At 38.6% G+C, this 21378-nt stretch overlaps 2 protein-coding genes across 2 annotated transcripts in view; both read right to left on the bottom strand.

Moving 5' to 3' along the window:
* The window catches only part of LOC106907802 (tenascin-X-like), a 37200-nt gene extending 16693 nt beyond the window's left edge, over nt 1–20507 (bottom strand). Inside the window, exons 1-9 of the mRNA XM_088016043.1 lie at nt 20492–20507; nt 18625–18795; nt 17884–17983; nt 17280–17518; nt 16453–16710; nt 15972–16229; nt 15555–15600; nt 1939–2150; nt 165–413 (exon numbers count right to left, since the gene is read on the bottom strand). Coding sequence (XP_087872169.1) covers nt 165–413; nt 1939–2150; nt 15555–15600; nt 15972–16229; nt 16453–16710; nt 17280–17518; nt 17884–17983; nt 18625–18795; nt 20492–20507 — 1549 coding nt within the window. The remainder of the gene's footprint in view (nt 1–164; nt 414–1938; nt 2151–15554; nt 15601–15971; nt 16230–16452; nt 16711–17279; nt 17519–17883; nt 17984–18624; nt 18796–20491) is intronic.
* On the bottom strand, nt 3423–9571 carry LOC106909815 (salivary C-type lectin 2-like). The gene is made up of 4 exons (XM_088015504.1): nt 9441–9571; nt 5902–6072; nt 5516–5749; nt 3423–5402 (listed from the first exon to the last, which is right to left on the bottom strand). Exons 1-4 carry the CDS (start codon nt 9472–9474, stop codon nt 5299–5301), a joined length of 543 nt encoding a protein of 180 aa, XP_087871630.1. The 5' UTR covers nt 9475–9571; the 3' UTR covers nt 3423–5298.
* Nucleotides 20508–21378: the final 871 nt, after the last annotated feature.

The raw sequence follows: 21378 nt of genomic DNA, 5'->3' as shown, positions 1-21378 counted from the left end.
GCTGCAAAATTCTCTTCCTGATGTCGTTGCTGATTTCTTTTGACCTTCCCATGGTGTCAAACCGGAAAGTAATGTATTTTTCTCATCAAAATAATACCTAAAAAAAACTAGATGATTGTGGGAAAAGTTACATTGTGCTTCAAAGCTGTTGTGAAACATCTCACCTGTGATGGCTGTAAGTTGCTCTCCACTGTTTCTCACATTGCCAAACACAGAGAAAAGAGTGAATGTATATCTGGTTCCAGCAGTGAGGGATGAAACTGTGTGAGTCACTGGTCCATCTCCATCTGGTGCTGTGATGTTTGTCTCTGTGCCGTTAAACTGGAGAACAAAGCTGGTGCTGTTGTTGATTTTATTCCACTGCAGAGTGATGCTGGTTTCATTTTGGGCAGATACTCTGATACCTTGTGGCTCTGAGAACAATGAAACCAAAATAAAAATGAAGCCAACGGTTACTCGTGCCAAATGGATAACCTCCTAGGTACACAAATACACGCACGCACACACAAGATCATTTTACATTTGGTTCAGTTAAACAAAATGAAATATTACCTGTACAATATGCCAGCCAACATGTAGACGGTTGTTGAAGTTTGTAGACGTAGTATCCATAACAACGTTTGATCTGGATGGTGTGTGAGGTAAAACGGCAGCAGGAACCCGACCAAGCGTTACACACAGTGCGAGTTATGATTTCATTAAACTGGACTGGATGAGTCCCATTTATCCACAAAGGAGCATGAGTTCCACATCTTTGTTCTGCTACACATTTCTCTGGAATCTGAGCGCTGGTCTGACCCAAGTAAAAGCGATACCATCCACTCCAGGCAATGTTTCGGTCACAGTGTAAGATTGTATTGTTTGTATTCTCTGTTGAACGCCAGGCATCGTTCAGTACAGTGTAGTTTACACAGGGGTCAATGCATTGAACAACTCCATTGGTGGTGATGCACTCTGTGCCATCAGGACAACACCGACAGCCGGTACACGGACCTTCACATAAAAGACACGAGATAAAACAGAAGAGAAACACTTTAAGTTTAAAGACACAAAATACTTTAGTTTTTATTTTTACCTACAGTCAAATTTGAACAGAATGCAGGTGAAGGTGTTTTCCTCCACCTTCAGTGAGAATAGGATAGTGGCTAGAGTCAGAGGAAATCTTTCAAAGAAAATCTGAACATATTTTTCTCTGCAATCATCAAGTAAAATTTCTTGAGCCCCTTAACCCTCACCCCCAGAAAATACAATAGAAAAAGGGCATGCGGGCGTTCTGCTGCAGATTAAGTGGCCAAGTCTTTTGCGCAGGTGTGCCTACTTAGTCACACCTGTGCATCTTGATATGCCACTACTGTGAGGTGGACTGGATTACCTATGCAAAGGAGAAGTACTCACTATTACAGATTTAGACAGATTTGTGAACATTATTTGAAATGGGTATTTTGTTAATGAATTCAAATACCCATTCCAAATGGGTATTTGAATTCAGTTCATGAAAATTGGGAGCCAAAACGAAAGCATTGCATTGATATTTTTAAACAGTGTGTGAGGAACAATGTGCAGGTGCAAGAATGGCACAATTGGTGCACACCTCCTTACACTCTCTTCAATGCGTCAACTTAATCTGTCTTTACTGGTGTATAAAAACACTATTTAAAATAAACAAACCATTCTTAAACTGTTGGGGATGGTGGAGGGAGGCAAGTAAATCCTTTCAGCTCACCAGTCTTATGATACACTAGTGTACAGCCTGAAGTTTATTAAGAAAATTGTTCTTCAAATTATTTCTCAATCATAGAAGCTACTGAAATGCTTCTCAATTTCCGTTTTCTTCAACAGCTGATAACATCGTTGGATGATAAACCAGAAGACTGCATTACAAACTATTACTTCTCTGGTATGAAAAAAATCACCATTTAATAAAATGTAAAGTCTTACCAGTAGCTGCAGTGATGCTGACACCGCTGCTTCTGATGCCATAAGTAACGGAGAACAGAGTGAATGTGTAGTTTGTTGCAGGAGAGAGAGATGAGACTGTGTAGGTTACTGGTCCATCTGCAACTGGGGCACTGATGAATGTCTCCACACCATTAAACAGGAGAATAAAGCTGGTGCTGCTGTTGATCTTATTCCACTGCAGAGTGATGCTGATGTCAGTTTGTGTCAATACTTTAAACGGTGGCAGTTCTAAAACAGATAGATATACATTTCAATATAAATCATTGGTTTTACCAAACATAGAACTTATCTTCAGTGTTTTTTTTTTAAAAAGAAAACATTCTGTAAAGTTACAGATGTGTATTTTTTTCTATAATATGATGCAACAAAACAAATTCACATTTTTAAATAATTTTAAATAGTTAAGATCATTTTAAATTTGTTTCAGTTAAACAAAATGAAAAAGTACCTGTACAATATGCCAGCCAACATGTAGACGGTTGTTGAAGTTTGTAGACGTAGTATCCATAACAAAGTTTGATCTGGATGGTGTGTGAGGAGAAATGGCAGCAGGAACCCAACCAAGCGTTACACACAGTGCGATTTACGATTTCATTAAACTGGACTGGATGAGTTCCATTTATCCACAAAGGAGCATGAGTTCCACATCTTTGTTCTGCTACACATTTCTCTGGAATCTGAGCGCTGGTCTGACCCAAATAAAAGCGATACCAACCACTCCAGGCAATGTTTCGGTCACAGTGTAAGATTGTATTGTTTGTATTCTCTGTTGAACGCCAGGCATCGTTCAGTACAGTGTAGTTCACACAGGGGTCAATGCATTCAGCAACTCCATTGGTGGTGATGCACTCTGTGCCAGAAGCACAACACTGACAGCCAGTGCAAGGAGAAATTTGCTCATCTTCAAATATAACATGTGAGACAAAGCAGAAGACGAACGTAAGTTCAAAGACACCAAAGATCTTTGTATTCTGTATTAGCCATTGTCAGATTTTGATAGAATGCAGGTGAAAGGTTTTTCATGCAACTTCAGCAAGAATAACTTAGTTGTTACAGAGGAAATCATGAAAAAAAGCAACAGTCAACTGTGTAAAATTTATTTATGACTGCGTAAGCAGCAGAAGTTAGATACATTACTTGGTTTGTAGCAGACGAATGGATAACTCAGGCTGCAGCTTTCATCTGACCATCTTCCAGAGAGATTAAATGATCCAGCAACACACTGATCTCCAGAGGGACCGTTGGGTTCGCCATCCGCCCAGTATCGAAACAGAGAGTCGCTGCCATCAGACCACAGCTTTTCCCGATACAGTCCAATCCAAACAGAGCTGGCACCTACTAGGGTTCTGATGATGTCATTTTCTGTCTGATTTCGTACACTGGCAAGGAAAAATAATCTGGGTTGGGTTTCTTTTGATTTTATTTTATGTCTTAATTTTTCTGTAGGAGTGGAACAGAAAGTGTTTTGGTTCTTTTTTTAGCAATATTTTTAAACAAATGTTTTCTTTTCAGGTAAATTGAATTTAGAAAATTGATGTGTACCTTATGAATTACTTGTAACATTTTTCGTCAATAAAATCTCAACCATTCATAGTTTCTTTTGAAAAAGGATATGTTAGTTCCCCGAGTCTTTGTCACAATGTAGCATCAGGCTTTTTTTCTATTTTATGTGTGCTGTATGTTTGTCCTTAGCTTGATTTCTGTTAGCACATTAGTGCCACTTTATAAAAAACTTTTAGCCACATAAAAGACAAACATTGCATATTTGGTAACAGCTGAATATGTAATTGTGTCTCTAGATAATTAAATTGCAGGGATTGACTTAAAGACTGTTGGATTCAATACTAGTACATTTTAATGTGTATTTTTTTTCCATCTTGGAAAATGTTCACAGAGCAAGCAGTGTCTGATGCAAACTAACAAGTCAAAACAAAACCTGTTTGAACAGCCAGATATCTCCAGTAATGACTTCGGTAAGCAAAAATACTTATGAGGTACATTTGATAACAGGAAGGCAGCAAAACCTGTTGTGAATGCTAAGACTAGTTAGCACAGCCACAGGTGACGGTGGGTAAATGGTTTTATTGCAACGGTGAATTGTTTATCTGCTGTTGGCACATTTACCAGTTCATTCACGAGGGGTTGACTGAACGAACTGCTTTTTGGGCCTACTGGCACAGTTGGGTTGTTTTTGACTGGGAATGTTGCATTTCTTCAGACAGCAGTTGAAGCACAGGAAAAAAAAAGTGGAGGATCTTGATCTTTTTACAGATTATCTGTCTCAACATGCTGACAGCTTCAGTAAATACATAAAAAATACATTTCTTATAAAAGTTACTATTCTGGTAATTGCCTTCCTGTGCTATTCCTTTCAATTCAAGTCTCACTTATGGCACAGACTTGGTTTATTCCAATAGACTTGAATTCCCTGTGACAGAATTTCTACTGGACTAAATTAGCAAACGGAAGTTGTTCTGAACGATGATGTTGATTTTTGCTGCCGTTTTAATGTTGCAGTCTACCTGTAGTTTTAGCAATGGCAGCGGATGTAGTCAATACAGCTGTTCAGTCCATGTTGGTCACACTTCCAACTATTAAACTAACTTTTACAACCGTCTCATTAGGGTCAGCACGTCTCTCTTCATAGTGAAGGATGGTTGTTTTACACTTCAGGTAATTTCTGGTAAGCTTCACAGTATTGAACTGGCTCACTACATACATCACTTACAAACATTAGTGACTAGGTAAAGTGTAAACCTTCAGCAGAGTCCACGCATCAATGGAGCAACCATTTCTCAATAACGGAGATTGTCCAGATCCTCTGCACGAATCAAAGCGTAGAACCCAAGGCTGGATTTTTACTGGGCTAAAACGTTAAGATGCTGCAGCTTTAATTTTTAAAATGCAACGACTTTGAATCCTTAGTTTTCTAATTCACATAAAGGTAGAAGTAACTTAAAACGTCACATCAGACGATGTGTTCATTGAATTAAAAAGAGATTAGTTTAACAAACAGACAGCTGTAGAAAAATAAGGAAAGACTAATACACCCAAAGAGAAAACAAAGTATGACAAAAAATACCGGCGTTACCAGAAACACAGCTTGCATAACTCAGCAACAGGAAGTAAATGGAAAATGGTTAACAGAAAGAAGCAATGCACTGGGCTTATTGCCAAAACAAACCAGGACCAAGTGTTTACAAAGAGAAATAATAACACATCAACTTAAAGTACAAAACAAAAACCCAGAGGAAAATGTCTGTAATTCATGGACCAGAACTACAATTCATCTTTATATAGTGTGTTGGTATTAATGCAGTATTTTGCTTGCAGTCTTATTTACCTGGCCAGGTCAACATAATTCTGACGACAGAATTTCTGAGCTTCTGTCCAGTTTACTGAAATGCTACTCAAAACATAGGATGGTGATCCACCTACTGTACCTGTAAATGTATAGACAAGATGTAGAATAATAAAACTAAATGAAAATATACTTTAATTTTTGTATTATATTTCTTCTGTCTTTATATATAAACATACACACACATATACTCACCATTATAGCACACAAACTGCCTTGTTACTGTGCACTGAACGTCATCCCATCGGCCCACAGAGATAAAACTAGAGCCATAAAACTGAACACAATGCTGTTGTCCATAATAATCGTCGGGTTGGCCATTATCCCAGTTCCTAAATGAATATTCTCCAGGACCATAGAAGCTGCTGTCATTTAGGGACCATGTCCAGCTGTTTAATGTGTCGTCATAGAGACCGATCCATGCCTTGCCTAAATAAAAAAAACAAAAACATGTTTATTATATTTAGAAGCTTCAGTGAAACATGTTTACTGTCACAAGACTTTCAGTAATACTGATAAAACAATGCAGGGTTTGTGTTTATACCGTTGTTGTCTTCCTTTTTTCCAAATTAAAAACCCACCTGTATAACTGGAGCTGGTACTTAGAAAATCATCAACATCAGCTGTGCTTTCAATGGTGGCCAGATCAGTGTAGTCCTGTCTGCAGACACTCTGAGCTTCTGTCCATGTTAGCGACGTGTTCACAAAGTAGTACTGATGGTTTTGGGTGCTAGCAACACTGAGCAGGGCGCCTGAAATAAAACCCATTAAACTTTAACAGCATTGAATTACAGGCATTGCATTAATCTTCCTTATTTTCTCCAAGTGTTTTTTTTCTGTGGAAAATGTCAGTAAAAATAGTGATTAAAAGCACCTAATAAGCCTCGTCAGCCAGGCTTAATAAAAAAAAAAAAAACTTGGCTAACAAGCTTTTTTAACCTGTGAAAATGTAATTGACAGTTACATTTTGTTCACTGTCAACATTGACATTCAGGTCTACAATTTGTCCATCATGAGTCCATTCTACAATTTGTTTTAATACAATTTCTGTCACCTCTGTAGTTTAAAAGGACTTGGTCCCCCCTTCTTGAAAGTGTGGAGTGCATGTGTTGTCCTCCCCAGTTGAAAAGGGGTGCGGGTTTTACTGTTTTTATCTTTAATTTTTATGTAATTATAATTTTTTTCTCTCTCTTTTTTACTGTTTATTCAATGTTACATGACTATGTGTTTCTGTTTTTAATTATATAAAGCACTTTGAAATGCCTTGCTGCTGAAATGTGCTATACAAATAAAATTTGACTTGATTTGATTTGGTAAGCAGGAAGGAACCGCAAAGTAACCTTCAAAGCAGGTTTGTTCATCTCCAGTGTTCTGGCACTAATACACCTAAACAGCTGAATTACTTCCTTTGCAAATCAAACTTCTGTGCTGATTATTAATTCAGTTGTTCTGAATAAAGGAAAGATGTAAAACATGGTGGACAGCTTCACTAGAGGACAGCAGGCTTTAAAGTCATTTTATGATTTAACTAATGAAGTTGTTAGGAGAAAAACTGCCAGCACAACTCAAAATATATACACAGAAAACCAACACAATGTGCTCAAAAATGTATAATTTAAACTAAAGCAGATATGCAGTTACTAAATGCCAGAATAAAGAGCGAGATAACTGCTGTTTAACTTTATCAAGTTGAGTAAGATTAGAATGCCAGTAAAATATTTGCAAAATCCCAGAGGAGGATTTCATTGGTTTATTAGCCAAGATCAGCGTTAAATGGAGGTTCACCTGTGGACACATTGTAAACACGGCGCTTAAACTTGCAAAACATGCAAAAATTTAAAATTTTGTCCTATAGACTTTTGCAAAGATGCTGAAATAGTTTAATTTTCCTCAGTAAACTAAGTCCCTCACCAACATCGGGTAAAAAAAGCATTTAGTGAAAAAAATTACATTATTACTTCACAGGAAATACAAATAAGCCAAACTACAGATTGAAAACAAATACCTTAATTTTTAATAACAGAGGTGTTTTTTTATATATATAATGTTTTTTGTTATCTTTTGAGAAATGAGGTGGAAGCTGAAAATATCGGTTCAAAACATCACACTTGAAGTTATAACTGAGTAATAAAATATTACTTCTGAATGGCACTAATAATTAGCAAGAAAGGACAACAAAGTTAATGTTTTGGAGTAGACATCACAAAGCCCTGAACCAAGCGCAATAGAAAATGTTTGTTCAAGATACAAACAAAAAATGCACTACTAGACCTATGAAGAAGAAATGAGCAGCAATTTATAGATGGATACGCAAAACAGTTTATCCTTGTCATCTGGTCTTGAGTGATTCTAACAAATGGTTTGGAAACATGTAAACATCTGAACATGATGAATTTAAGAAAAAGTATTTTCCGCACTATAAGGCGAACCTTCAACAAATGGCCTATTTTAGGACTTTCTTCATACATTAGGCGCACCGCATTATAAGGCGCATAGAATAGACGGTCCCCGAGTACTTCATATAGTAGGCTGGCTCAGTCGTTGTTTCACTCACGGTGTTGGTGTTGCGATATTGTGCCCAACTGCTTTCTGGGTAACAGACCAACCGACACGCTGCCGCCGCAGTCTGTCTCTCTTCCCCTGCCCCTCCCCCCCTTTAAATGTTTTATCAAACTTTATTAACAAACCAGCGTTCTGACAACTATCCCAGCATGCACCCCGCACTTCTTCTTCTACGGGGAAAAAGAAGTTGGCGGCTGCTTACCTTAGTGGACCAACTACATAAGCAGCCTACTGCATGTCTGTGTAAACATGACGTCTTTCATTTCGATCTGAGTTAATTAGCGTAGCATTTCTGCCGGATTTTCACAAAATATCAGCCAGGACAATGGACAGGGGAACCAACAAGTTCATGTCATCTTTTTTGGACGACATCAAGGTGTTTGAGCCACGGGATGCCTCCAACATTGTGCGCGTCACAGCTAAAAGCTACCGATAGATGAGGAAAACAGCAGATCCTCACACCCTCAGCATAAATATAGCTGTGGAGAAGATCACTGATCCCTATTGTTCTTGCAAAGCTGGGTAAGTCGGCATTCATGGTTTTGATGGTCCGCAATGTACATTAGCATGTGTTTACTACTGTAGCTTGTGTTTGTGAGACGGTCACGCACGTGGTAGCTGCGCTATGACGTAAAATGGGCATTAGCCAATGAAACGCGGCCCCTGTGGTAAGGTCCGTTGCTAGACCTGTTGTGGCTCAATATTGGTCCATATATAAAGCGCACCGGATTATAAGGCGCTGTTAGATATTTTTTGGTATTATCATTTTGTTATTACTTTAGTACATATTCAGTCTAATGTTAATCAGTATTATTGTGATTTTTAGTTTTAAGTGTTCTCTTCCTTATGTGTGTATAAACTGACCTGGAGGTCAGGACTGACTGTTTCATCTTCATGTGTAACAGTTAACTAATTCTTATCAACCAGAATACCTCCTAACTGCCTGTGAGCAGTCGTATTTTGTCTCTTGTTTATCCTCCCTCTTTGTTGACAGTTTGACCGAGATTTGAACTGAGCTCAGACCGTAGATCAGATATCACACCTGGCTGGTTTGTTTAGGTTAGAAGTTTTACGACCTTTGTTGTTCTTCCTGACTGCCCCTTTTGGTTGTTCTGCTTGACAATAAAACAGGGGCTCGCGTGGAAGGAGATCAGAATTCTCTGTGAACGGCCTGGAGAGGCCGTGGCGGAGAGTTCTCCTTTTGCAAAAGCTTTGTCTATAAAATTCATATACGTTGTCTGTGGTCTTTTATATAGGTTCGAGAAAAATACCTATCAGGCGCAGTGTCGGCTTTTGAGGAAATTGAAGGTTTTTAGGTGCGCCTTATAGTGCGGAAAATACGGTATTAAGACAAAGAGACAGAACATGTAAGCAGGTCTCTCCTGGGATTTGAATCCAGGACTTCCTTGCATTGAGGTGAAAGTGAGAACACATCCACAGCTTGCATGCACATTTTCAACACAGAACTTGATTTTAACTTCTGCCTTGGTTTCCCACTGTGCAAAAATGTCTAAAAGAAAAAGGGTTATAAGAAGTCACAATAAGCAAACAAACAAACCTGTGAGCCCAAACAGGATGAGCCTGTAATCCATCAATGACCGCTTAAGATAAAATGCAGTATCCAGATGATATCTAAATCCAAACGCTATTGCTGCATTTCACAACATAGACAAGCTGATAAGCTTCAACGCTACAAGGCAAATATAAGCAAAGTACTGAGATGCTCTGCATGTTTTAAGGTATTACAGGTGGGTGTGGCTTTCCTGGAAGAGTTGCTTTTATCAAGCTACCAGCACATCTGACAGTACAAGAATGAGGATGAGCATAATTTTAAAATATAAGGTGTCACGAAACAAAACAGAGAAGTTATGATGTGCAAATGCTTAACACTGCTAGAGTTCATAGAAGTTCACTTTGCATTCTTTGAGCCGTTTCATCAAAATTTTGTTGTCAACATTATAGTTTGAGAGACTGAAAGGTCATGAGTCTAACCAGGAGGTCAGCAGCATGTGAGCACCACAGAGTCCCGTCATCTGTAGAAATATTCAGATTACTTTGCAGCTTTCTGGGTGTATCAGAGGTGAACAAGAAACTCTGTGCAAAAGTTGCCAGAATGCTCAGATCCATGATGTGGGAACAGCTGTATCATCTTATAGAAATTATAAATTAGGTGCTTTTAAATTGTTGGAGAAAGAGAAAAATGACAAAAGACTTTTTATCATTGTGGGAGAAGAAGAGTTAATATCTTGGAGTTGATCTAGATTAAAGGCCGGATTGGAGATAAAACAGTATCACTGGGCTCATCTGCCAGCCTTGAGCGGATGAGCAAAAATATGTTTGACACAAATGTGATCAAATCTTCCCTCAACAATATTTATTTAAACAAATCACCAAATTTCTGCTCATCACAAAAATATTCTTTGCTGTAATAAAGCTTAAAGGTCATTTTGTTTGGTGAACCATTTGTCATAATGAAATAGTTGGAAGACCCAGACACAAAGGATCTTTTCATTTCATGATTAACTATTTTAGTTTTGCTTTAACATCAAATAAACTTTGGCACATTAAGGAAACTGCTGGCTGTTTGCATCTCCATCTGTTGAAGAGGAAAACGATGACTCATGAGACTCTATGGTTCACTTGTCCTTCAGGTCATGTTTTCATTGAGTTGGAACTTTTTCATAAAACTAACATAATGGGGCAATTACATTGTGGAAACTGGGGATTTCAAATTCCTAGAGGCATACATTACTTTTACATCCTGGAATTGCTTATTTTCCTCGACTCCATAAGAGTCCTTCTCATATTCATCTGTGAACTTCCCTAATGGTTCCTCCAGAACCGAGGAACCACGTAATGTCAAGAATTTTTTATTCCAGCTCTCTTCATATTCATAATCATCGTCTTTAATATACCTTTTTTAAGCTTTCTCCTGCTCTCAGTCACATACCATACCAACTTTATTTATAAAGCACTTTAAAACAACCACAGCTTATACAAAGTGCTGTACATTAAAACACAACATCATAAAAAATAAATAAACATTAAAAAAAACTCTTACAGTTTAAAAACAAACTAACCAACATACGATTTAAAACTAGATCCCGCTGGCATTGCAAGCCAAGTAAAATAGATGGGTTTTAAGACAAGCTTTGAAAGTGGACAGTGAAGGGGCCTCTCTGACCTGCAAAGGCAAGTCGTTCCATAACTTGGGGCCCATGACAGAGAAGCCCTGTCCCCTCTGAGCTTCCTTTTGGATCTCGGTTCCTCCAAGAGCAGATCTCCAGACCTGAGAGACCGATGGGGTATATAGGGGTGAAGAAGCTCAGAGAGGTAAGCCGGGGCAAGATTATGCAATGATTTAAAAACAAAAGAATTTTAAAATGAATCCTAAAATATACAGGCAGCCAGTGAAGTGAGGCCAGGACAGCTCTCTCTTTTGAGTTCCTGTCAAAAGTCGTGCAGCAGCATTCTAAACCAGCTGCAGACGTGAGAGAAGCGACTGACTGACTCCCAGATAAAGTTAGTTACATGCATGACATGGTGCAGCACCATAACAAAACCATGGCAGACAGAAGAACAGGGAAGTGGAGTACAAGATTTTGATTGGTGGAGAAAGCTGATGGTGGAAACATTTGTGTGCAGGGCATGCTGAAGAACAAGTCCACATGAATATTTTTAACTTCCTGTTGAACAACAAGCAACTTAAAGTGTGCTACAGTATTCATTTCAAAATTTGGTTACCTCTTATTGAAATAAACATTCAGAAAAAGTGCTATAATTTAGAGTGATTCAATACTTTATGGTATTACACCCCTCAGTCCATGTGGATCTTTTAGACGCTCAACAGTAGTGGGTTATAGAAAGCTGAAGAAAACCAAACTTCTATCCTTTCTTGTCTTCTGGGTCCAGTTTGATGTGATTTGGCACTTATTTATTGGTAGTGAAGTAGGCTAATAAGCTATTAAGCAGTTTCAAAAACTATTAGTCACTGCTCAGAAATAAATAACTTGAGCAATGCAAATTACCGCAGGCCTGTAATATATGACAGTCAGTCTGCAAAAATACCTTTCAAACTGGAACAGATAAGCACGACTGCCAATTCAGGACTTTTGTTGCCCTCTATCAGCTAAGAAGCAGGATTACATACATACATACATACACACACATATACATACACATAGGTGCTGGTCATAAAATTAGAATATTGTGATAAAGTTCATTATTTTCCATAATGTCATGATAAAAATTAAATTGTCATATATTTTAGATTCATTGCACACCAACTGAAATATTTCAGGTCTTTTATTGTTTTAATTTTGATGATTTTGGCAAACAGCTCTTGAAAACCCAAAATCACTGTCTCAAAAAATTAGAATATTATGAAAAGGTTCTCTGAACGAGCAATAAAAATAATCATCTGAATCAACAAAGTAACTCTAAACACCTGAAAAAGATTCCTGAGGCCTTTAAAAACTCCCAGCCTGGTTCATTACTCAAAACCGCAATCATGGGTCAGACTGCTGACCTGACTGCTGTCCAGAAGGCCATCACTGACATCCTCAAGCAAGAGGGTGAGACACAGAAAGAAATTTCTGAACGAATCGGCTGTTTGCAGAGTGTTATATCAAGGCACCTCAGTGGGAAGTCAGTAGGAAGGAAAAAGTGTGGCAGAAAACGCTACACAACGAGAAGAGGTGACCGGACCCTGAGGAAGATTGTGGAGAAGGGCCGATTCCAGACCAAATTAAATTTTCATCTCCATAAAACTTTTCAGCAGATGGAAGCATGAAGTGCTCCAAAATCTTCTGATAGCTGCTGCATTGATCCTGCCCTTGATAAAACCCAGTGGACCAACACCAGCAGCTGACATGGCACCCAGACCATCACTGACTGTGGGTACTTGACACTGGACTTCTGGCATTTTGGCATTTCCTTCTCCCCAGTCTTCCTCCAGAGTCTGGCACTTTGATTTCCGAATGACATGCAAAGTTTGCTTTCATCCGAAAAAAGTACTTTGGACCACTGAACAACAGTGGTCCAAAGTGCTGCTTCTCTGTAGCCCAGGTCAGGCGCTTCTGCCGCTGTTTCTGGTTCAAAAGTGGCTTGACCTTTGACCTGGGGAATGCGGCACCTGTAGCCCATTTCCTGCACACGCCTGTGCACAGTGGCTCTGGATGTTTCTACTCCAGACTCAGTCCACTGCTTCCCCCAAGGTCTGGAATCGGCCCTTCTCCACAATCTTCCTCAGGGTCCAGTCACCTCTTCTCGTTGTGCAGCGTTTTCTGCCACACTTTTTCCTTCCTACTGACTTCCCACTGAGGTGCCTTGATATAACACTCTGCAAACAGCCAATTCGTTCAGAAATTTCTTTCCGTTTCTCACCCTCTTGCTTGAGGATGTCAGTGATGGCCTTCTGGACAGCAGTCAGGTCAGCAGTCTGACCCATGATTGCGGTTTTGAGTAATGAACCAGGCTGGGAGTTTTTAAAGGCCTCAGGAATCTTTTTCAGGTGTTTAGAGTTACTTTGTTGATTCAGATGATTATTTTTATTGCTCGTTCAGAGAACCTTTTCATAATATTCTAATTTTTTGAGACAGGGATTTTGGGTTTTCATGAGCTGTTTGCCAAAATCATCAAAATTAAAACAATAAAAGATCTGAAATATTTCAGTTGGTGTGCAATGAATCTAAAATATATGACAATTTAATTTTTATCATGACATTATGGAAAATAATGAACTTTATCACAATATTCTAATTTTATGACCAGCACCTGTATATACATATACATATATATATATATATATATATATATATATATATATATATGTCCGAATGACATTGGGATGTCATTCGGACTAGAGAAGTGTGGCCGGATGGTTACAAAGAGAGGGAAGGTCGTCCACACAGAAGGGGTATCACTCCCAGAAGGAACAATAGCAGACATAGAGCACAGCTACAAGTACCTGGGAATACCACAAACAAATGGCAACCTCGATGAGGTCACAAGGAAAGGAGCCACAGCCAAATGCCTCCAACGAATAAGGCAAGTCCTGAGAAGCCAGCTCAATGGCAAGAACAAGATCCGTGCAATAAACAGCTATGCCTTACCAGTAATCAGATACCCTGCCAGAATAATTAGCTGGCCAATGGAAGAGATGAAGGCCACGGATGTTAAGACTCGGAAGCTACTAACCATGCATGGAGGGTTCCACCCAAATCCAGCACCCTGAGACTGTACACGAGCCGTAAGGAAGGAGGCAGAGGACTAGTGAGTGTGAGAGCCTCTGTCCAGGATGAAACATCCAAGATCCATAAATACATCAAGGACAAAGCCTCAACGGACGATGTGCTCAGCGAATGTCTCAGGCAATGGGGAACAGAGGACGAGGTGCCATCATGGGAGGACAAGCCCCTACATGGGATGTACCACCGACAAATAACTGAAGTGGCTGATATCAGGAAATCCTACCAATGGTTGGAAAAAGCTGGACTCAAGGACAGCACAGGGGCCCTCATCCTGGCCACCCAGGAACAGGCCCTAAACACCAGAGCAATAGAGGCTCAGATCTACCACACCAGACAAGACCCAAGGTGTAGGTTGTGCAAGGAGGCCTCTGAGACAGTCCAGCACATAACAGCAGGGTGCAAGATGCTGGCAGGGAAAGCATACATGGAACGACATAACCAAGTGGCGGGCATAGTGTACAGGAACATCTGTGCCGAATATGGACTGGAAGCCCCGAGATCGAAGTGGGGAACACCCCCAAAGGTGGTGGAGAATGACCGAGCTAAGATCCTGTGGGACTTCCAGATCCAGACAGACAAGATGGTAATGGCGAACCAACCGGACATTGTGGTGGTGGATAAAGAACAGAGGAAAGCCGTTGTGGTGGATGTAGCAATACCAAGTGACCACAACATCAGGAAAAAGGAGCAGGAGAAACTGGAGAAATACCAGGGCCTCAGAGAGGAACTGGAGAAGGCCTGGAAGGTGAAGACCACAGTGGTGCCTGTGGTCATAGGGGCCCTCGGGGCAGTCACCCCCAAACTGGAGCAGTGGCTCAAACAGATCCCAGGAACAACATCAGACACCTCAGTCCAGAAATGTGCAGTTCTAGGCACAGCCAAGATACTGCGCAGAACCCTCAAGCTCCCAGGCCTCTGGTAGAGGACCCGAGCTCAGAGGATGAAAGAGACCACCCACGGAGGGTGAGAAGGGATTTTTTTTTTTATAATGTTTTAGCTGCTGTCAGAGTTCATTCCTTTTGCCCTTATAAATATAATTATATAAAAATACAGCTGTAAAAACAATTAAAAATATCAAGAATAAAGGTGCTGTGGTGGTGCAGGGGCAAAGCACCATCCACATATTGAGGCCTTAGTTTTCATGCCAGTGGTAGCAGGTTCGATTCCTGGCCTGGTGACATTTGCCGCATGTCTTCCCCCTCTCTCACTACCCGTCAAACTACTTTCAAATAAAGGCCACTAGAGTCAACAAAACCTTTAAAAATAAATAAAGGTGATTACATCTTTATTTTCCAATTGGTCCTGCTTGTCATAATGTCTAGCTATGGGAAATGTGCCTGTAGTGATCATAAGCTACCATAATTGGACAAGCTTAAGACATAATTTCACAGTTAAATCTTGCAACTTATGATCAAATTCTGGTCTCATTTTGTTTTGATGCTCTTAGAGCTTCCGTGTTTTTAGGAGCTTTGGGGAAAAAAAAGTTTTGAAATTACTTTTATGAAAAAGAATGTTCCAGTAATCTGCATAACTTGGTGCATGTAGTCACATTCAAGGATGTGAAGTCTACTTGTTGAAACCTAATGCCCATTTGCTGTCTGCTTCAATGTCTTTAAGCAAATTTCAATATTTTGAAAACTGTTGCAAAAGAAACGTCTGAACTAGGATGGTACTCTCTTAGTTTCACACAAAACAAAAAATAAAAACATATACACGCTCTACCTAAATTTAAGATGCTGTTATACTTGTATAACATGGAATTTGCAAAAAAAAAACAAAAAAAACTGCACAAATATTGTTAAATTTAAGCCATGTGGAAATTAAGTTAAGAATCTTACCAGTGACAGCAGTAAGTTGTACTCCACTGCTTCTGATGCTCTCAAACACAGAGAAGAGAGTGAATGTGTATCTGGTTCCAGCAGTGAGAGATGAAACTGTGTAGTTTACTGGTTCATCTCCATCTGGTGAACTGATGAATGTTTCTGATCCATTAAACTGGAGAACAAAGCTGGTGCTGTTGTTGATTTTATTCCACTGCAGAGTGATGCTGCTCTCATCTTGAATGGATGACCTGAAGCCTTCTGCATTTTGAGGTTCTTCGAAAAAATAAAAAATAAATAAAAATCACAAGTGACTCCATCATGTCACTACAATTTGTCTGACAATGAACATAAGATATATTCAATTGTTCTTAAAAAAAAAAAAGTATACTGAAAACATATGATGAAAGTTTCACTGTAAAACATAAAGGTCTCACAATAGTAGCTCTTCAACAACAGGTGCAGCTTTTAAAAAATAATGAAACTTTTTTTCTCTTACTGGTAACGGCAGCAATGCTGACTCCACTACTTCTGACGTTATCCAACACAGAGAAGAGACTGAATGTGTATTTGGTTCCAGCAGTCAGAGATGTGACTGTATGTGTCACTGGTCCATCTCCAGCTGGTGAACTGATGTTTGTCTCTGTGCCGTTAAACTGCAGAACAAAGCTGGTGCTGTTGTTTATCTTATTCCACTGCAGAGTGATGCTGCTCTCATTTTGACTTGATGCTCTGAAGCCCTCTGTGTTGGCTGGGACTGAGAGAAAAAGTTCATCTTTACTTAGAGTCTACATAAAACAAAAAACAGAAGAGTCAAATTTCACTGAGATATTTTATGCCTCAGAATTGGGTTTTCCTTCAGAATGAAAACTGCAACTGTACTAACGATCTTGATTTTTCTCTTCATATATGAAAAATCATGAAACTCTAAAAAAATTAGAAAATATTAAATGGGCTTTTTCAAATGAAATTTGAAATTTAAATCACCTTTGCCTAAACCCATTTAATATTTTCTCTGTATATCTGATTTTTTACTTATTTTTTTTTTTTATCATTCCATGGACAACACAGGAGTATTTCTCTGCGCCGTTTTTAAAATTTACATTTATTTCTATGTCTGATTTAGTGTTTTTGTTTTGTTTTGTAAGTGCAATCTTGCATTTCAACGAGACAACCTGTACTATGGTCAAATAAAGAAAAAATAAATAACTAAAAATTCCAAAAGTTTCACAGAGAACTTAAAGCATGAGTTTACAGTGTTAGTATGTGAGCAGTTATTAACACATTTGCTTCTTATGTTAAAGATCAATATATAGTACGAGTTACTTGGTTTGTAACAGATGAAAGGAAAACTCTGGGTGCAGTCTTCGTCCAGCCATTTTCCCGAGTCGCTGAATGAAGCAGCAACACACTGACTGTAATCATCGTTTGGCTGACCGGCCGCCCAGTGTCGAAACAGAGAGGGGCTGCTGTCTGACCACAGTTTGTCCCGATAAAGCCCAATCCACACCTCGATGCCACCCAGTAGTGTCCTGATGTTATTATTTTCTGCTTGATTTCGAATGCTGTGAAGAAAGAAAATTACAGAAACGAATGGAAAACTGAACTGGTTCTGCAGACAATAACTTTCTTTGTCTTGGATTATGATTCCATTTTCCACATTTTTTTTGACATTTCAACAACAAACTGATAAAGTTTTATTGATTTCTCAGGACAGGTAAACTAAGTAGCACATAATGATAAAGCGTATAAAATGGACAAAGTTTTTTTATTTTCAAATGGAAATAAAATGTTAATGTTTGCTTTGTAGGTTCAGAAGTTTTAATTTTGCTGCTGAATTACTGCAATGACAAAAGTGGGAGAGGAAAACTCATAGTGCTAAGTAGTACATTAGATATTTCAATTTGTTTTAATATTGTGCTTTTATTACCTGGCCAGGTCAATATAATTCTCTCTGCAGAACCGCTGAGCTTCGGTCCAATTCAGAGATTGGGTACTGACGAAATAAGACGGCGAGCCACCGACTATACCTGCAGATAAAACAGACTGATTAGGAACGCTTGAAGTTTACCAGGTACGTTATTAATAAGGGAATTCCTAGGAAATGATGCCATCAAGTGGCTTTAACCAGAATTACATGAGCAGAGAAAGAAAGAATAGTTCCACCTTTTTTCCCCATGACCAACATTTCAGTGTTCAGGAGATTTTATATAAGTAAAAAGAATTACAGACTTTTAGTGTAAACTGAAAGAAAATCTTACCAGTGTAACACAAAAAACGTCTCAGGTCCGAGCACTGACGGTCATCCCACCCACCCAAATACGTGTTGTCACTTAAAAACCTAACACAGTGCTGCTGTCCACCGAAGTCATTGGGTGAGCCGGCTATCCAGTTCCTAAATGTATACTCTCCAGCTCCATAGAAGCTGCTGTCATTCAGGGACCATTTCCAGCTGTTGTACAACTCATCATAGAGGCCTATCCAAGCATTGCCTGTTGAAATACAGTTTCAAGTTGTCAATGAGCAGCTGTGAAGATTGATCTAGGAGAATTTGACTGTATTTCTGAATGTCTCCAGACATTTTTTTGTACAAAAATATATATATATGCATCTCAAAATATAAGATCTGTGCCTGAAACATTTAAGCATGCAGTGAGTGTTAAGAATCTACCCGAATAGCCAGGATTTGTCCTGAGAACAGCATCAACGTCGGCCAAGTTTTCAATGGTGGCCAGGTCGGTGTAGTCCCGTCTGCAGACACTCTGGGCGTTTGTCCAGGTTTGTGCAGAGCCTACAAAGTAGTACTGACGAGTTTGTGCAAAGGCAACGCTGAGGAGTGCACCTAGAATAAAACACATTGAGTGCATAGCTGTTGAGTACGGATGCATTCACTGGCCATTTTATTCAGTGCACCTGTTAACACAGTGATTCAGCCAAACACGTGACAGCAGTTCAATGCATTTAGGCACGAAGAGGTGGACAAGAAAACTTACTGATGTACAAATTGAGTTAGCTGAAAGATCGAGAACTAGATGGATTAATAACTATGTGTCCCTTCCTAGAAAAATATCTGCTCTAAACTTTGGGTACATTGAAAAGTTGCAATATTTATCACAAAGTTGTTTTCAGGTCACTAGAATAGAGAAAAGGTAAGTAGGGAGATAGTTTTACATCCTGATAACTTGCTGCATTTCTTTTCCATATTATGCTTTATTTTTTAATGTAGAATTGATGTGCTGACTAATTTTCAATTCTTGTCATTAGTTGGAGTTTTACAAATGAGTGAAATGTGACAAAAACCTAAATATTAGCTTTCAGAATTTTGACTCTTAGTATCCTGTCCCACTTCAGTTATTAAAGAAAAGATGCATTTGAAACATCAAGTTTCTTTTACATTTACTTTTCCATGAACAATCCTTTACTTTTAATTTCTTACAGAAAGTATTTAGAAGAGAACATTTTGGTTTTATTTTTATGCTTTATTTTACGTCTGTTTGTACAAGCTCCCCATTTGTAGGAATTCCTTTGATTTCAAACGAACATGCAACAAAATACAACATAAAGCAGAAAATTAAATCAAAAAGGTACGAACCTGTAAGTCCGAGGTAGATCAATCTAAAATCCATTGGTCAAACTTTTAAAATGACCAATAATCAAGTTGGGGGATTTTTAATGGTCATCCACTGAATCTACCTTATGAAGTTCTCACATCTCAGTCAAGTAAAAAAAAAAAAAATAATCCAGATACTCAACATTAAGATTTTAAAAGTTCATTTTTAAAAAAAAAATTATTCACCTTCTTGTTGCTAAAATTGTCCTGACGGAAAATGATACACACCAAAGCAATGAGGAGGTGTGTGCTGCAATGAAGTGAAGATACTCATGAACAGAAACTTCAGGCGCTCTGCGGTTTTACTACTGTTAGAGTAACAAAAAAACACGTCTGATTAGTTTTATAGATCCTAGGAACTTTTCGGAAAGATTGTTCCTCGTTCTGCAGTAACATACAGGAATGAGGATGTGTTTCAACCCAGCTCTTGTGAGAATTAAAGTTATCCTTGTTGTCACTTAAAGCACAATGTACTGACATTTACACAAATGATATTAACAAATAAACCTCAGTTGTACCACAAGCTGTACAGCTTTTTGTTGAGATGCTAAGAAAAGCAATAATGAATTTGAAAATCAGTGGATGGATATCTTAAAAAATGCTCAGAAAGGAAATTGGAAGATGATTTTATTAGCTATGACTTTGCAGTTTTTGAAACGCTTTCCCACATCATCACTACACCAGCGACTGCAGTTAAATCTGGCACATTTACAAGGTAGACTTGTGTCTATATATCCTTTTTTAAATAAACATTTATAGTATTTTCATAAACTAAACAGTAGAAAGGTCTCCTGACGCTCCAGCTCAGCCCTACAGTCCTTGTAAAGTGTGTAATCTCACTTACCGATTCTTAACAAACCTTTACTGAAGGCTGTTTGGTTAGTTTTTTTTTTTTTTTTTTTGTGAATTTCTGAATTGGTTTTCTTACTAAGCAGTGTGTACATGTTGGACCACAACTCCTCTCCGATAAAAACTAAAAACCGGAGCCCACTGTGTCATGCGTGGAGCAGGGATCGGACCAAAACACAAACAGGAAAGTGGAAGTTTCATGATGACTAATTTTTTAGAAAGAGTTTAACCAAACTCAACCAAAACTTCTTAAAAGAGATTAACAAGTGACAGAGAACACAGCGGTAACATGAATGGGGATCTAAGAGAGGTAATAGAGAGCAGAAGGGCTAATCTGCAGCAGGTGTAATCAAAAGAATGAGGAACAGCTGGAGGGAAACCACAAGAAGAGGACAGATGAGTAAATGGAAAACAGCTGCAACATAAGTTGAAAACAGGATTAAACAAAGGAGAAATCCTAAAACTAACATGAGCAGCAACAGAAAAAAACATGACAAGAGTATAAATCTAAGTGCAAAATATATAATAAATGAAAAGGGAAACACACAGAGGAAAGAACAAAAAAGAAAGGCTCAAAACATGAATGAAAACCAAAGTTGTAACACAATGCTTAATAAACTAAAGGGCGAAGTGGGAACTGAAGACATACATTCTTGTGGACTGAATTGTAGAGGATTGTTTTCTTCCAAATTAAGTCACAAAACCTTAACGGGATTAAATGAGCAGATTCTTGCTAAATCATGTCAGTGCCACCAGGGTAGAAAAACATAACTCACTCTTGTGGTGGAAACTCTCTTAATCAGTACAAGACATTTAATGACCATTTACCTTAAATGTATCTGTAATTAAACTGTGGTCAAATTAAATAAGTCTGAACACTACACCAAACTACTCCATTTAGAATGTTTAATCACACATATTTATTTTGCATGAAGATGTGAGAGTTCTCTGGTTTTTAAGCAGAGA

Source organism: Poecilia mexicana, unplaced genomic scaffold (assembly GCF_051168715.1).
Source record: "Poecilia mexicana isolate PSO_F unplaced genomic scaffold, ASM5116871v1 scaffold_18, whole genome shotgun sequence".
NCBI classification, from domain to species: Eukaryota; Metazoa; Chordata; class Actinopteri; order Cyprinodontiformes; family Poeciliidae; genus Poecilia; species Poecilia mexicana.
This window is presented reverse-complemented; position numbering and strand designations above follow the sequence as displayed.